This window comes from Lepidochelys kempii, chromosome 7, assembly GCF_965140285.1.
Source record: "Lepidochelys kempii isolate rLepKem1 chromosome 7, rLepKem1.hap1, whole genome shotgun sequence".
Lineage (NCBI taxonomy): Eukaryota > Metazoa > Chordata > Testudines > Cheloniidae > Lepidochelys > Lepidochelys kempii.
Window position 1 is genome coordinate 31,113,341 of NC_136386.1, and position 18,082 is coordinate 31,131,422.

Sequence of the window (18,082 nt, forward strand, 5' to 3'; positions counted from 1 at the left end):
AACAAGTCTGAGGGGAGACCTGATAATAGCCTTCCAATATGTAAAGGGCTGTTATAAAGAGGACGGGGATCAATTGTTCTCCATGTCCACTGAAGGTAGGACAAGAAGTCATGGGCTTAATCTGCTGCAAGGGAGATTTGGGTTAGATATTAGGAAAAACTTTCTAATAAGAAGAGTAGTTACGCACTGGAACAGGCTTCCAAGGGAGGTTGTGGAATCTCCGTCATTGGAGATATGTCAGAACGGGTTGGACAAACACCTGTCTTTCTCTGTGTTTCTCTGTGTGCATGTTTTGTGTGTGTGTGTGGGGGGAGGAGGCAGCAGTGGGGGCAAGTGAATATTCATGCCTAGGCTGGTACAGCCCCCTCACTGGTTCCCCCAGACCTCTTTCAGCGACTTTAGATCCTGTGTCCACTCTGTGATGACCTTATGAGCCTCTGAGATCTGGTACTTCGGCTGCTAGTGACAAAGGCCCACATGCCGTAGTTAGCACCAGGGCATCGCCATGCACCTTCCACAAACCCTGCTCTGAGATACAGCCTCACAGGAGCACAGTGGCACTGCAGCGGATTCTTTATGCATGTGTTCTAGCCCAGGGCTAGATCTGTGCACCTGAGCGAGTGGGGTTTAGTGGTTAGAGCGGGGGGGACACTGGGAGTTAGGATGCCTGGATTCTATCCCCAGCACTGCTGGGGTGTAGTACCATGTCCTTGCACTTGACCTTGCACACACCTTTCCTAAAACATTCAGGCCCAAGCCCATGGAATTGCACCCAGTTGCTCCTATCCTGATTTCGGACCTGGGTGTAATTTTAAAACCTTTGAATGTTAATAAAAGGAGAAGAAAGTTAAAAGTCAAGGCTGGGTTTTCCAAGGAAGATAGATGAGTGTTAATTGGGGCTGCTTATATATCTTTGTGGCTTCCTGAGCAAACCTGCCTGGTCCTGCTCTTAAAAAGAAAGTACCATTGTGGCTTTGTTTCGAGCAATTCTAACCATCTCAGCAGGATTCTCCCAAACCAGCGGTGACCCAGAATGGGTTTTTCCTAGCACCATGGGCCCCCTGTGCATTCCTGCTTCCCAACACCTGGCCCAAAAGGCAGAATCTTCCACCGAAGCCTATTGTGCTGGAATCTGAATCGAAATCCACTTCTTCCCCCAAATATATGTGACCCAATGGAACCTGAGATACATTTGGACATCAGCATCCTGCACCTTATCCCCTGGAAGCCATCACCCGAGCTGTCTGGAAGAAAATGATGATGAGGAGGTTTGTGTGTGTGTGTGTGTGTATATATATATATATATATATATATATATAATTTTTTTTGCTATGGACAAAGCTATGAATTGAATTAGATAATGTTTCTACTTGAAGTGTCTGGAGTTAACCAAGGGGTCCAATTCAATTGTCCGCGCCCAGGAACTATGCTGCAATATGGAATATTTTCCCATTTCCCCCCCAGCTTTGGGAGAGGGGGGAAATCCAAATCCGTTCGCTCTTAACAAAACCGTTGACGAAGGCGGCATAAAAAGTAAAACCAAGCAACCAGTTATGGGAATAAAGACAGGAAAGGGTTGGAAGTAGATCCCATTAAAATGAGAGAAAAATCCTCCTCTCCTATCTGAAGCGGGGATGGCTAAACCGTCAACGGTCAGCAGTCAGGAATGACAGTTGTGTGTTGAATTTTTTTTTCTTTTATAACCTATTTCCTGAAAAAGAAAATAGATTTACACGAGAGGAAAGATATGAATAGGTAGCTTTTTCTCCTCAATCCATGACGATCCATGAGCACGTGTTGTTCGTTTGAAATCTGGAATATTAAATATAAATTATGTCTTTTTTTTTTTAATTTTTAACCACCCCTTGGTCTACAAAATAGTTTTTCCCTCCCTTCTCCCCAATGCCTGCCATTCAAGCCGTTTCTGTTAGAGAAAATAGTTTCTCCTCGATTTGTAAGCCATCCGGTGGCAGCCGCATGGGGCGGTGTGGGGGTTGAGAGGGAGCGATGGTTCTCCATCATGTATAGGTGTAATCTATGTCTGGGATGCCTCCGTCTCTATATCCACGGGTTGTGCCGTAGCCGATGGTATGGGTGCTTTTGTATAAGCTGGTGCCGTTGGATGGGAATATCGTGTGGATTACGTATTCCTCCTTGGCTCGGTGTTGGTTGATGGGAAGCATCTGCAACCCAGGACCTCGGATCTCCAGGATGGAGTTGTCCTTCTTGGTACCCGATTCGACGTAGTCGTCTTTCTTCCGGCTGCCCCTGCTGTAGGCCCTCTCCCGCGTCAGCAGCTCGCCCGTCCGGTGGACATACCAGCAAATGGCTGCCAAGACCAGGAAGAGGAAGACTAAGGCCACTGCCCCACCAATGATCCCTGCCAGAGGCAGCCCAGCCATTGGGTCAACGTTCTGCTCCCGGTTGAGGGTGGTAGTGGGGCTGTAGGTGTCAGCTGTCTCTGCTTTGGCACACACCGGAGTTTCATCTGCCACATAGGTGCTGCCTGTCTCCATGGTGACCATGCAGATGATGTAGGTGGACTTGGGCTCCAGGGCCGTTAGCAAGTACTCGGTCTTGTCCCCTTGCACCAGGGTCTCGGTGATGGAGCCTACCGCTGGGCTGTGACCCAGACGCAGCCAGCTGAGCCGGAAGGAAGCAGCAGGTAGCATGGCCTTCCAGCTAATCTGGATGCTATCGGCCGTCAATGGCTTGACGTTGAGAACCAAAGCCTTGGTGCCGGTCCCTGTGGCCATGGGGTAGTCAATGTTGGAGTCTGGCAGGCGGATCCCAGGTCGCTTGGCCTTGAGGGTGAAGAGGGAGCCCTGAGGTGTAGTGACAGCTGCGTGGCTGGTGGTGGTCTTGGCTGCCACTGCATTGCCCTGTGCACCCGCCTCAAAGCACTCATCCATCTCGTTGGTGATGTCCTTGATGGCCATGCCTCTCACTTTATCTGGCCCTTGACACATCAGCCCCCTCACGTTGACCACTGAAGCCCGGGCCTTGACCCAGTCCCTCAGCCACATGAGGCTGCAACCACAGAACCAAGGGTTGTTCCTGAGCAGCAGCTGGGTCAGGCTCTCCAGGTCATCGAACAGGCCCTTGGGCAGAGTGGTGAGGTTGTTGTTGGACAAGTCCAGCCTCTCAAGCTCCCTCATTTTGGACAGGGTGTTGTAGGGGATGTGGCTGATGGCGTTATCCTGGAGGTACAGCTTCTGCAAATGGGAGTTGGGCAGATTAAGCGGAGGGGCAGCCAGAGAGTTGCGCACCAGGGACAGCTCGCTGAGGTTCTGCAGCCGACTGAAGGTGTCGTCGGCGATGCGCTGGTTGGCCAACAGGTTCCCATCCAGCACCAGCCGCCGCAGGCTGTTTAGCCCTTTGAAAGCATGCAGCGGGATGGTGGAGATGCGGTTGTCATCCAGCCGCAGCTCCTCCAAAGTGCGAGGCAGGCCAGACGGGATGCTGCTGAGGTGGTTGCGGGACAGGAAGAGCAGCTTGAGGCGGGTGCTGTCAGCAAAGGCGTCATCCTCAATGCTGACAGTGGAGACGGAGTTGTCGTCCAGGTGGAGCTTCTCCAGCAGGGGGATGCGGGCCAGGGAGTCGCGAGCGATGGTGCGCACATTGTTGTCCTGGAGGTGTAGCTCCCGCAGTGAGCGTGGCAGGTTGATGGGGAACTCGTCCAGGTCATTCTCATAGAGATAGATCACCTGGACGTTGAGTTTGGACTTGAGGTTGGAGGGGATACCAGCGTTGTTGATCTGGTTGTTCTGTAGGTACAGGGTGGTGGCATCGTCGGGGATGTCGGCTGGGATGGAAGTCAGGCCCCGGTCGTTGCAGTAGATGAAGCCGTTGTCGCAGCGGCACACCGAGGGGCAGGACGCACCACTGGCCATCACCTCGCTCAGGAAGGCCACCAGGCCATAGCACAGCAAGAGCCAGTCACGCAGGTCCATGGCTGATGCTGTGGTCACCACCGTGGAGGTCACCGTGGATGCTGTTGTCATTGTGCCGGGGGTGGTGGGGAGTGGACCCTGGGTTACACCTTTGGGACCTGTAGAGGGGAGAGAAATGGGAGGAGCCTGAATTATGGAGGTGGAGCTACATGGGGATTAGAGATGGGGTAGGCCTGCAACATGGGAATGGGGGCTGAGCATTGGGTGTTCTGTCTATCAATCGATTGATGGATCTATCAGGTCAGGCACTGCATAGACCCCCACCAATATCAGGGCCCTGATATGCTGACTCTTCACAGACACACAGCAAAAGGCAGTCCCTGAAGACCTTAGACTCTAACAGACAAAGAGTCGTGAAGGAAACAGAGAGGCAGTGACTTGCCCAAGGTCACCCAGCAAGTCAGTGGCAGAGCCAGGAACAGAATCCAAGTGTCTGGAGTCCTAGTCCAGTGCCTTGACCAATAAATCACACCACCTCACAACAAAGACTCAGTCAGCCGATAGGTACATCTATTTTTGATGATTGAAAAATAAAATCACTCAGCTAAAAATCCCAACAAAACTTCTCCATGGTCCAGATGAAATCTGGGGTGGTTTTTTTCCTTTTACGACCCAAAAAGCAGATCCCCTTATCAATTAAAAAATCCAGCACCACTAATGCACCCCCCCCCCTCACTTTGCTTCCAGCACTAAATCTTCCCCCGGCATCTGTCAGGCTGCAAAATCTGCTGCAGAAGACGTATAAATCCATGTTAATAAGAGCTTTCTAATGGCAACGCTGACACACCAGCTTCCAGCTGCCTCGGAGATATAGCCACAACACTGCATACATTAGAAGCAGATAACAGAGACGTGCGCACATTCCCGCTACCTGCATGCATTTGTCTCTCCTTGTCGCTCAGCCACCCACTCGTCCCATCGTTCCTCTCGGTAAAGGGTGTCAGAGAGAAACTAATGCACTGCAGATTTGTGTCTTTCAGGGGATTTGAGATTTACACATTATTAGTGGTGTTACGGTAGTGCATAGATATAGATCTGTCGATCAAATTGATAGTGTTGGCACTGCACAGAACCCACTGAGATCCGGGTCCCATTGTGCCGGGCTCTGCACAGACACATAGTGAGAGACATCCCCTGCCCCAAAGATCTTGCAGTCTAAGACCTGCTATGCACACAGTGTTTGTCTCAGTATAATTGTGTGGATTGTGGGATGACTTTTTACTGATGTAGTGTTACCGGCATAGCCATTAGTGTGGAGACATGTACACAAGGAGCCTAGCACAATGGGGTCCATGACTGTCCATGACTGAGACTCCTAGGCATTATGGTAATGGGAGAGATAGGAATAGAATCCAGGTATCTGGATTCTCATCCCCCTGCTTTAACCACTAGACCACACTAGAACCCAGGGATTCAGCCCATCCTGCTGCAACCAATAGACCCCACTCTCCTTCCAGAGCTGGGACTAGGACCATGGTGTCCTGACACCCAGCCCTGCTGCTCTAACTGCTATAATTTTATCGATGTGTATTATAGTAGCGCTTAAGGGACAGCCAAGATTGGGCCTCTATTTTGCTAGGCACTGTACACGCACAAAGTAATAGACAGTTCCTGCCCCACTTTCTGAGCCGGGAATAGAACCCAGGTGTCCTCATTCCCCTCATAAGGGCTTAGCCATTCGATCATGCTCTCTCTGAGGTGTGCCTGGGGCTGCAGCCAGCTTCAAGTGCAAAGTCTCGAAGTTCATAGATTCTAAGGTCAGAAGGTACCCCTGTGATAATCTATTCTGATCTCCAGGGTGAAAGGCCACAGGATGGCCCTGGAATAATTTCTGGTTGAACTAAAGTTAAGCAGAGATGGATGAATTTCTGAGGCTGTGTAACAACAGCTGCATGTCACCTTGTATGTGTGTGCGGATCCTAGGTTGTTACCACTTTGCACAATACCTATGTTGGCTCAGGATTGTAATAGAGTTGAGATTGTATCTTGCGCTGTGGCATGATGGATAATGGTGGAGTTTATGGAGTCACGGACCAGAGCGCTCCTGCTTCCTGCCTCTATTGCAGACACTCATCTTCCTGCCTTAGCATCCTTCCTGCTGTGTTAGCACCCAGCCTCTGAGTTTCCCAACTGCGCGGCAACAGATCTTTGCAGAGGAGAGACCGTCCAGGCCACAGGGCACTTTGTTACAAGGCCACCTGCTTTGGCTGCTCTTTTATGTCCTGTTGTTTATATTTCATGGTTTATGTAGCCTATCAAATTAAGTGCAGTAAATCGCCTGGTTTTATGGGTAGGTTTTATTTGCCTGGATCCTTGTGTAGCTGGGAGAGGGATGCAGTGGAGTAGATGGGGACAGAGGATTGCATGGTGGTAAAGCAATGGGAGGGGTATGCCTAGATTAGAGGTCCCCAAACTGTGGGGTGCGCTCTCCTAGAGGTAAGGGGGGCACGAAGTGAATTTTGGGGACCATTGGCCTAGATGATGTCTTCACTGGGGAGGGGAGTAATCCCCATTCCAGGAACACCTCCCATAACTCAGACTCACACACCCTGCTCCAGTTTTACTGCACCTTAACACAGGGGCTTTGCTCTAGGGCCAAAGCTCTGCTGGCACCTCCCATAACTCAGACTCATAGGCACACACCCTGCTTCAGTTTTACTGCGCCTTAACACAGGGGTTTTGCTCTAGATGGTCTTTCTTTCTTTCTTTCTTTCTTTCTTTCTTTCTTTCTTTCTTTCTTTCTTTCTTTCTTTCTTTCTTTCTTTCTTTCTTTCTATTGCAGTTTAAAAATCGATACCTCTTTCTTTCCCCATCACTTCCCAAAAACATCTCTCACCTATCTATCCATCCACCCCCCTACACACTCCCATCTATCTATCTATCCCTAACCTCACCTCACCTCCCTTCCTTGTGGCTCTGTCTTTGTCCCCCAGCTTGGCTGCGGTGAAAGGCTGCCTGTGGAGAACAGTGCCAGTGAGTTCTACCACAGGTTATGCTTTACAGGGACTCATCCGGGGCCCTTTCACCTCACCTGAGTTAAACCCCGTCCAATGTTAGTTTTTTACAAGGGCTTTACATGGAAGATTTGAGCCAGCGAGGTCTTCTGCTGGGCCAGTGCCCATTAAATCACTAGGAACCACTCACTTTGCTTGAGTTCATTATGCATTCGGCTCCTCTATAAATTTTACATTTCTTTTTTTTCTTCCCTGTCTCCTTTTTCCCCGGCTCACTCTTAGTTTTGGCCATTTCCTCCATTATGAGACATAAAATCCTTTATGGCTCAGTATCTCTCACTGCCAAATAAGGGTCTCATTTCCCAATCTCTTTTGGCCCCTGCTGCTTCTTTGAAGACAAACTGTGGATATTTTTTCCTATTCCTCCCTTAAAATTGCTTTGACAATTTTTCTTAACCTCTTGTGAAGGACAATACATAGAACTAACCTGCAGTGAGCTTTACAAACAGTAATGCAGTGGTTATGGCAGTAGCTTTGGACTTGGGAGACCGAGGTTCAATTCCTGCTCTCTCACAGACTTCCTAGGGGACCTGAGGCATGTCACTGAGCTTCTCTGTGCCTCAGTTTCCCATCCTGTAAAATGGGGATAGCACTGCCCCACTTTATGGGGGGTTGAGAAGATAAATACATTAAAAGATTGTGAGGTGCTCAGGTATTATGGTAATAGAGGCAAGATTGGGTGCCTTACATAGATAGGTCTCAACTGCAGCGAATGGGTTGGATGGACCACTGGTCTGACCTAAGGAAGTGCGGGACAGATTGGCCCATTGGTCTAATCTGGGGCAGCAAGGATGGTGCAGGGATACTGCGTTGGGCCCCATCAAAAATGAATTTGTGTTGATTTCACACATTTTTTTTTGTTTCAGAAAGAAACTTTAAAAAAATTCTGAAAAATCAAAACAGTTTTGACATTTTCAACAGGAAAGATTTTGATATGTCAGCATGAACATTTCTTTTAATTTCATTTTTGAAAGTTCAAAAAGGTTCAAATTCAAAATAGCATGCTTTGATTTTGTCAAAACGAAGTGTTTTGTTCAACCTGAAACAATTTTTCCCCCTGACTTTCCAATTCACTGACAATTTAACTTTTTAAAATTTTTGGTCTGACAAGAAATGATTTTTGTTTTTTACTTTTCAAAACTGCCAATGAACCAAAAAATCCATTGTTCATCCACCTGATGGGACCATAAAAGTTCCTCAAATAGTTAAAGATGCTTTATTAATACTCTCGCCGTTCAGTGAGTCAAACGGTTTCTTGGTCCTGATCGCTCTGGTTTTGTGCAAAGCTTTTGCCATGCAGAATAAGTGTAAAGCAGCTGCAAACTGCAAGGGAAGGATGGTGCAGGGGTAAGTGTGCAAGCCTGAGATATAGAAGACCTGAGTGGGGATTTAGGCTCCTAAGAATGGCACTTAGGCCAGTTCTAAACTTGGAAGACTTTGCCAGTCTAATTCTCCTTTTGAAATCTTGCTAAAGTCAGCAGTTTCTTGTGGCAATGAATTCAGCCTAACTGTCACTGACACCACGTACTGAGTTACTAATAGCCCCTAGCTCTTCTACCACATCTTTCAACAGTAGAACTCCGAGCACTTTACACAGGTGGTCAGGATCATTATCCCCTTCTTACAAATGGGGAAACTGAGGTATAAGGCAGTGAGGCGACTTGCCCAGGGTCATCCAGCAGGCCAGTGGCAGAGCTAGGTATTGAACACAAGTTTCCTGAGTCCGCGTGCAATGCCCTATCTACTAGGCACCACTGCCTGCCTAGCATAGTTAGCCAAGGTCCCATATGGAGGCAGTGTGGACTAGTGACAAGGGCACCAAGGACTGACAGTGCAAATCAGGAGACCTGGGTGCTAATCTTAACCCCGCTGGGAATAAGGGTTGGGAGCTAACCCAATCACCTCAAGAGGAGGCTGATTTGAACAAAGGGCTGTGAAAATCAGACTCTTTTAAGGCATCTCAAACTGGGCCAACAAAATCCCTTTGGAAAAGCTTGCATTGGCTGCCAAGAGTTGGGGGTAAGGCTGATGGAAGTGTAGCCCATGATCAATGCAGAGTGATGCTTCTGAGCGGCTGAGCATGACACCCACCAAAATAAACCATTTGAATTCCTGCAGGAGTCTTTAACCTGCCTAATAATTCATACTGCTGCTAAATCCACTCTGCAGCTTGCCAAGCCTTCTTTGCCTGAGGAAATACGTTTAAACATTAAAATCTGCCTATGCATCTTGACGTTCCATCAGGCAACGCTCCTGCATTGCTCTGCAGACAGCATCAGCCAGCCAGGGAGGAGTAATAAACTCCCAAGCCAGCCTGCAGTTTATAGCAGCTGGGAATCTGGCCCCATTGACGTCAGTGGAATGCCGGCGATTTACACCACCTGGGAATCTGCCCCCCATTACATTTAGAACAATCCATTCACTTCCATTGCAGGCCCCTTGCCCAAACTTCCAGCCTTGCATATGGCTATTGATTGGTATGAGGGCCTTAGCATCGTGGGAGATGCTCTCTGTTCCTTTGCCGTGGTGGCATTTCTGTTTTGGCCCTTGGTTATTTTGAAGCCAGTGGACCTGGGGGAGAATGCGACAAATCAAGTGCCTTAATCCAGTGGTTCTCAACCCTTTTTTTCATTTGCAGACCCCTAAAATTTTTCAGATGGAGCTGTGGCCTCTTCGGAAATCTTTAAACATAGTCTGGGGATTCCAGGTTGAAAATCACTGTTCTATGGTAACGAGAACCTTTCGTGGACCCCTTAGACAGTGTCTGCGGACCCCAAGTTGAGAACTGCTGTTAATCCACCTCTTTTCAGGGTGGAAGAATATAAAAATCTGGTGCTTTATTCCATTCCTGAATGCAAGTTTCCACTAGTTGTACGCACCGGCCGATGGGAGTTTGAAGGGATCTGTTAGCATTGCTGTGACTCCAATACTTTAAACTCAGTTGCCCCCAAAGCTCAGCTCCTTGCTCCGCAGTTTATCCCTCTGGGGCCCATCTGCATCCATGCAGACAGCAGAACAGAAGCAACTAGACATCACGGCCTGTCTCATGTGTGCCTTTTACAAAGGCCAAATCAAAAGAAGGGAGAGAGATGAAGGAGGTGGAGGAGAGTGGGAGATGGTGCTGGTGAGGATTTCATAGTGGGAAGCGAGTGGACTGAGGAGCACGTGTCGGGGGTGTGTGTGCAATGCTGCTAAAAGCTACTCAGATCTGCCCCTGGGTGTGGGGGAAAGGTTCCCTGGAGGAAATGTGGTTCCGTTTAGTCATACTGCAGGGATTAATTGTGAGGAGGAGTTGGGCATGGAATATGAGCTTTTGTCTGTTTGTTTCAGTGGCTCTTTAAAAGGAGAAATGTATTTAAAACAGCCCCCACACAAACACACATACACAGTGCTGCTTACTCCTGGGTTCTGTCCCCAGCTCTGGGAAGGGAGTGGGGTCTAGTGGTTAGAGCAGGGGCCTGGAAGTCAGGACACCCAGGTTCCATGCCTAGCTGCATTCTCTTGAGCCCCTACCACCTCTTTTCAGCTCATATTCCCCAGGCTGTAAAATGGGGGTGATGATTATGACCCTCATGTGGATGGTTAAACTTCATTGGTTTAATATTTGAAAAGCACTTTCAAATCTTATTTCCTCTCCCCCTACATCCCCAAGGACCGAGTACAGCTACCTTGAGTGTCATTTGCTCAGGACTTTACACCCCCAACTCAGGAAAAGTGCCATGGATTTAGTTAGTACAAATAGTAAGGATGTGATTTTATCCAGTTGGACAGTGATCAGAATTTGGGATTTCTGTTCTGCAGACATTTCTGACACTTTGGAATTTCCTTTGGTCCTGACTTAGAAATTTTTAAATTTCTTGTGAAGTGAAAATTCTGAACAATTTTGATTTGGAAATATAGAAATGGCATTTTTGAAGCACTTTATTTAAAGTTTGTCACTTCGATTTTTATATTATAATATAGAATCATAGAAATATAAGGTTGGAAGGGACCTCAAGAGGTCCCCTTCATGCTAAGGCAGGACCAAGTATACTTAGACCATCCCTGACAAGTGTTTATTCAACCTGTTCTTAAAAACCTCCAATGACAGCGATCCCACAACCTCCCTAGATAACCTGTTCCACTGCTTCTACTATTTTATTGGGTACCATGACCAATGCTGGTGTCCACTCTTCGAAAGAGAGTGTGGACAAATTGGAAAAGCTTCTGAAAATTGCAGTAGGAATGATTTGAGGCCTGGAAAATGATTATATATTGTACATAACATAATAGTAAATATGATAAAGTTGAACAAAATAGTTTGATAATTTTTTGTTGAAAACACTGATGAAATCAAGACATTCCTGTGAAACATTTTGATTTCATTGAATTGGCTTTTTCTGACAGAAGACTGTTCCATTGGATAATTTCTGACCAACTCTACACAGTGTCCCTTAACTCCATTCTGGGAGGTTAGGCTCAGAGTTACCTGCTTTGCTAGATTTTAAGGCCAGTAAAGGACCATTATTCTAATCTGACCTCCTGCCTAACCAATTGCACATGATCTCTCGGTGGGATTCTGTAGCTATGAGGGTGAACATGATCCTTCGGCATATAACAGGGAAATATCAAGTAGGAGTCTGGAGGTAGTATTACCTCTCTACATGGCATTGATGAGACCATTACTGGGATACCGTGTCCAGTTCTGGTGTTCATATTTCAAAAAGGAGGTTGAAAAACTGGAAAGGGTCTAGAAAATTGCTGTGAGAATGATTCAAGGTCTGGAAAACCTGCCTTCGAGTCAGAGACTTAAGATGATAATTCTGTTTAGTTTCTCCAAGAGAAGGTTAAGAGGTGACTTGACCATGGTCTAGAAGTACCTCTTTGGGGAAAAGATTTAGAGAGCAGAGGGCTCTTCAGTGCATCACACAAAGGCAGGAGACCCAATGGCCATGAGGTGAAGCTAGACAAGTTCACACTAGAAATAAGGGGAGGGGGATTACCTATTGAAAGAGCTGATCCAGAGAAAGGGTGGATTCTCCATCACTTAGAGTCTTTGAGTGAGGCTAAAAAAGTCACACCTTATTTCTGATCTGAATTTGTCTAGTTTCAACTTCCAGCCATTGGATCATGTTAGGTCTGCATCTGCTAGATTGCAGAGCCCAATTTCTGTATCCCCTGTAGATATTTATAAACTGTGATCAAGTCACCCCTTAATCTTTGGTTTGCTGGAGTCTCTCACTATAAGGCATGTTTTCCAATCCTTTAATCATTATTGCTCTCTCCAATTTATCACCATCCTTCCTGAATTGTGGGCACCAGGATTAGACAGAGGATTTAAGAGCCCTCTGTTCTCAGAAATCTCCATATTGTAAACTTTCTTATAGGCTGCGATCAAGTCACCACCTAACCTGCTCTTTGATTAGCTAACTAGATTGATTGATCTCCGCAACTATCCCACTGTAAGGCAGGTTCTCCAGACTTTGTATCCTTCTTGTGCTTCTTCTCTGGATCCTTTCAAATTTTTCAACCTCCTTTTGAAAGTGTAAATACTGGAATTGGATTTGCCAGACTGGATCAGAGTCAAGGTCCATCTAATCCAGTTTCCTATTTCTTGGAGTGGCTGGTACCAGATGATTCACAGGAAGGGTCAGAATCCAGTAGTGGGCTCATGTGGGGTAATCTCCCCCCACCCCATGAAGGTCTCATCCTGGTCTCTGGTACTATCATTGTTTCCATTTTACAGATGGGGAAACTGAGGCACAGACAGAGACCATGACTTGCCCATGGTCATGAAGGAGGGCAATGGCAGAGCCAGAAATAGAACCCAGGTGTCCTGCATCCCAGTCTAGTGTGCTATGCACTAAATATCGCCTCCTTATAAATACCTCCCCCATTTACACACCTGACACTGAACTGCCACTCCTGTAGGTACTCCTTAAAAGTTCCCATCCAAATCCAACCCAACCTGATCCTCTTTAAATTGCAAGCAGATGGGAAGTTTTATAAATGAGTCGTTCTTTTGTTACCAAGATGCTATCACGGTGCAAAGCAAAGAGTCACCTCGTAGCAGGACAAACTGACTTAGCTGAGATTCTGTCTGATGTTTATCTCTAGGTGTCTTTTTATAGAACTTGTAATGTGCCCGCTTCTTAAGGAAAAAAAAACAACCCTAGAGTTAATTATTTTGCCAATTTCATGCTGCATGCATTATGCATCGAGCCTTATCTTGGCTGTAATTGCAGACAGGTATGCAAATGCCTCTCAAAAGGGATTGTTAAAAGAAGTTCGCTCAGTTGCATTGTATCCAGGGCTAATAGAAACGAAAATTGCTCCAGTTAATAGAAAATGATACACGTTAGAAGCGGGGTGGGGAAAAGAAAATTCAAATTTGTGTCTGGGGAGGTTAATTATATTGATAGCAACATCTGATATGACAATATTTTTCTAGGGGGAAAATGGTATAAGAAGAGGAGTAATTTGGAGCTTCCCTTCATTAGGAGATATCCACATTCCATCTCCCATACTGGGCGTCAGTTCGATCAGTTTGGTTTTTATTAGGTGTTCGTGGAAACATTTAAAAATATATATATATGTATAGTTAAAAAATGGAAGGAGAAAATGTAAAATGTTAGACTCAGTAATAAAGTAGTGGCAAAATCTGTTCAGTGTAGGATGAAGAAACAGCATGGTCCAGGGTTTACTGTGGTATGAGGATTTTATTGTATTGTACCACCTAAAAACCCCAACCAAGATCGGGATTCCATTGTACCAGATGCTGCCCAGATCCTGACCAAAATCAGAATGCCATTGTGCTTGGCACTGCATAGACCCCAACCAAAATCTGGACCTCCATTGTGCCAGACGCCGTACAGACACATTGAGAAACAGTCCCTGCCCTAAAGACAGTACAGTCTAAATAGACAAAGGGTGAGGAGGGGAAACTGAGGCACAGAGCTGATTTGCCCAAGGTCACTTAGTAGGTCAGTGGTAGAGCTGAGACAAGAACCCAGGTATTCTGAGCCCCAGTCCTGTGCGCTAGCTACTGGACTACACTGCCTCCCTGGGCTCAAGTCCTGGCATTGCCACTAATCTGCTATATGACCTTGAGTATGTTCCTTCCCCTCTCTGCATCTCTGTTTCCCTCCCACTCTTTCTCTATATAGACTGCAAGCTCTTTGGGGAAGGGACTGTTTTTCAATTGGGGGTCCGTGCAGCGCTCAGCACAACAAGGGATCAGCGCTCGATTGGAGTTTGGCGAGTGCCTGGCACAACAGGGGCTTTGGGGTCAGCTGGAGTTTGGGCAGTGCCTGGCACAATAGGGGCCCTGAGCTCGGCAGAGGTCTGAGTCGCTGCTATAACACAAACCATATTATTATTAAACAGGAACTCTTTGCAACGCTGAAAGCCGCTTGCGAGGTTTATCGTGTCTTTCAGCGCGGCTGTGTCCTGGCTGGGTTTATCTGCTTTTATAATCAATAATAATTATTCTGTCCACAGGGGATCTTTCACAGCCTTGGTTTGTAACAAAGCTGCTAATGCCTCAACAAACCAAGCATTTAGGGCCCCATCCAGCAGGGTGCTGAGTGCTCTCTAGTCCCACCAGCCTTAGTGCAAGCCAAGGATGCTCCAGCCCTTTGAGTTATGCAGTGAATAATGTTTAGGGGCCTGGTGAAGCGATAAATGAAGGGTTTATTAATCTTAAACTCTGATATTCAGACTTTGTAATGAAATGACTTCCGGGGTCTCTTGTGGTTCACTTGAGTTTAAACCTGACAGCAGTTAGGCAGCTGGTGAGCCAAGGTCATTGCCCAGCTCCATTTCCACATATTGGTTTTGATGGTCCAGGAGGGAATTTCTGGTCAGGGAAAAGAGCTTGCAACAAGCCCAGCCTATCCCAGTGGTCAGGGCACTCATCTGGGTTACGGGAGGCTTACATGCAAGCCTGCTCCTCCTCCCTGCTCCGCCTGATGTGGGCCTCAACCTGGCTCTCACACATCCCAGGTGTCATGCCCTGACCACTGCATTGTAATCAGTCTCTCTCTCTTTCTCCTGGCGAAGCTGTTCCATGTTGTAGAATAATTAAACATTCATTGGGCCAGAGAGAGATTCTCTCTGCTGGTGGTTAGGGATGGGTGGGATGTGGCAGACCCAGGTTTAAGTCCCCATTGTCTAGATACACAGGACGAGAAGGGTCATGCAGCCCATCACGGTCTAAAACTTGTCAAGCTCCATCTTCAAGCTAGCTGGGATGTTTGCCTCCCACTGCTCCGACTGGGACTGGGACGTTGCTCCAGAACTTCCCTTCTGTGACAGGGAGAAACCTTCTTCTCATTGCCAGTTTCAATTGATTCTTGTCCAGTTTATCCCCATTTGTTCCTGTGCCAACACTGTCCTTTAGCTTCAATAGCTCTTCCTCCCTCCCTGGGGTCAACCCCCCTTGTGTATGTAGAGAGAGCAACCAGATGCCCTCTCAGCCTTTGTTTGACCAGGCTAAACAAGCCCAACTCTTTCAGTCATCTCTAGTAAGATCGCCTCTCCATTCCCCTGATCAGCCTAGGAGCCCTCCTCTGCACCCGGGCCAGTTTGAATTCTTCTACCTTGGATGTGGGTGACCAGAACTGTACAGAGTATCCAGATGAGGTCTTTCCAGTACTTTGTCCCGTGGCATTAATACTTCCCTAACTCAACTGGAAATCCCACACCCGATATATTCTAGGATCACATTTGTCTTTTTCTTGGCCCCATCACATTGGTGGCTCATCCTGCGATCAGGGAACACCCAAGTCTGCTCCTAAGTTGTTTCCAACTGATGAGCCCTCAGTTCGTAGCAGAAATTCTTGTTGTTAGTTCCTAAGTCCTTGTACTTTGCCCTATTAGTTCTACTTGAAAATATGGCCCTAAATGCCTAGGGGCTTTGGAATATGCCAGTAGGCTCCTAGCTTCATCTTTTGGCACCTAAATCCCTTTGGAAATCTACCCCAAATCCCTTTAGAAAATAGGATTTAGGCTCCAAAGTCCCTTAAATGGCTTTTGAAAATTTTGTCCCTTGTCTCCACTAGAAAATGAAGTGATGTTAGAACCCAGACTTGGGGGAGGCTCATGTTAGCTAACATGCTGTTAAATGCTACTTAGCTGTCAGTATTTGAAGGGGCAAGTGGAGTGTCACCTCATGCGGATATATGTGGTTAACCCTCTAGCCTCAGTGGGGTTTAACCAGAACTGGCTGAGGCTCTGTCTTCACTGCAGAGTTAACTTGAGTTAGTCTAGCTCAAGTGAGAGTGTCTACACACTGTGAAATACCACTTGAATAGCCATGGCCACATGGGCACTGCACTCACTCGGACTTCTGGGACTGTATTCCACGATTCTTAGCACCGCAGACAGCTGAGCCACTCTATGAATTCTCTCCCATTGAACGGGGGAAGATTGTGTCTGTCCTTTCTGGGCACCCAGGGGATTGTGGGAAGGCATTGGAGGACTAGCAACACTCGACTAGTGCTAGCCTGCATCCCCACTACAGAGCACTCATATTAGCAGCTGACATGTTCTGTTCACTTGAGTTTTAGCCTATGTTCCTCTGGGGCCAGCCAACCTGAGTTCAAAGCACCACCCCACTCAAGTGAAGGGGTGTTGTGTGTAGACAGGAACTGAGTTATGGACAATACTCCTGTTAACTTTGCAATTGACTGTATAGATAGCTGTGTTTAATGTTGTGTTAGTTAACATGACTCCTCAGGGTCAGCTTCTAACATGACCTAATATTCTGGTGAAGGGAAACTCTTACTTCATCTTCCACAGGATTTTAACATGGGTTAGCATGACAGGGGTTAAAAAATACATCCTTTGTCTGAGGCCCTGTCTTCACTAGGACAAAAGATGTGTTCTTATCTCATGTTCGCCAACGCCCTAGTGGAGACATGGCAAGGTGTAGCTTTAACATGAGTTAGCAGGTGGAGGTGAATACTCCCAAGAGGGAATATCTACACTGCAGTCCTGGGCTGTGACTGCAGCACACATAGGCCCATCTGAGCTACCTTTGATCTAGCTAGCGCAGGTACAAATAGTGGAGCTAGGGCAGCACAGGCTGGGCAAAAGTCTGTTCTGCTGCAGCTTCTTTGCTATTGGGACCTGAGCTAGGTGGAGTCCAGCGAGCTTGGGTCTGTCTAGGAGTGCTGCCACCGGAACCCACTGGTGAGCGGGTGTTGGCCCCCCGCTCTGCTGATGCACAGCGGAGAAGAGTGTTACAAGGCCTGTTTATGGGCTCTTTAGCACAAGCTGTAGTCATTTATGCTTTGAGCTCTGGAAGTCCCTGGTTCAATCCCCGGTATGTCAGCCCAGCGTCGTGTCCTTGTGGGCATTAACTCCACATGTGAACGACTTACCTTCGCTCACCCGAGTTATGAACATACGACTTGTCCTCGTGAAGATGCCCCTATTGTCCAGAGAAGAAGAGTGAGCCCTTGTGCCCGTTTTAATGGCTCACCCCATTAATGAGATTAGAAGCTTAGCCAGCCTGCAAGAGGCAGCTTCTGTGATATTTCCACTCACTGCAGGGCCAAAGGCTAGCTGAGCAGGGAAAGTGTGTAAATGGTGTTTCTCTCCGCTCTAGCCAGCTTTTCCCAGCTCAAAGCCATGCACACAGGGGGCTGGAGAACAAGAATTTCAGCCAGCCAAAGATTTCAAACTTTAGATGTTTGGTTTTGTTCTGCATTGGAATGAAAATGAGACTTTTTGAAAAAGCATGAGAGCCCCCAGCTTAGCCAGCTAGCCCCAGTGGCCAGGACACTGCCCTAGGGCTCAGGAGACCCAGGGTCACGTCCCTGCTTTGTCTGATTCAGAGAAGGAATGGGAACCTGGGTCTCTCTGTATTTTCTAAACTACCTGGTTTGGTGAAGAATTCCCAAGGAGCTCTCCAGAGAAGCATTGGGTCCATGTGCAGTTACACAACTCCCCTCCCCTAATGCAAAGCTTGTATCCAGATCTCTTTCACACACCAGGTCCATGCTGCCTTTAGCTGGTAAAGCGGCAGGAATCCAAAGCGATAAATGTGGCTGCTGCATCTCCGGGTGTGTTACCCCGGTGGGCAAGGAACCTTTAGGACTTAGCTGAGCTCCAGCTTAGGCTGTGGGGATG

At 47.3% G+C, this 18,082-nt stretch overlaps 2 protein-coding genes across 3 annotated transcripts in view; one reads left to right on the top strand and one right to left on the bottom strand.

Annotated features, from left to right (window-relative positions):
* The window catches only part of MACROD1 (mono-ADP ribosylhydrolase 1), a 184,340-nt gene that overhangs the window by 39,950 nt on the left and 126,308 nt on the right, over positions 1 to 18,082 (top strand). The gene's annotated exons all lie outside the window — the stretch shown is intronic.
* Positions 1,382 to 4,036, bottom strand: FLRT1 (fibronectin leucine rich transmembrane protein 1). Its single transcript, XM_078853938.1, has one exon. It carries the CDS (start codon positions 4,002 to 4,004, stop codon positions 2,019 to 2,021), a length of 1,986 nt encoding a protein of 661 aa, XP_078710064.1. The 5' UTR covers positions 4,005 to 4,036; the 3' UTR covers positions 1,382 to 2,018.

Coding starts and splice junctions, on each gene's coding strand:
- FLRT1 (XM_078853938.1), bottom strand. CDS start 4,004: ATGACAACAGCATCCACGGTGACCTCCACGGTGGTGACCACAGCATCA.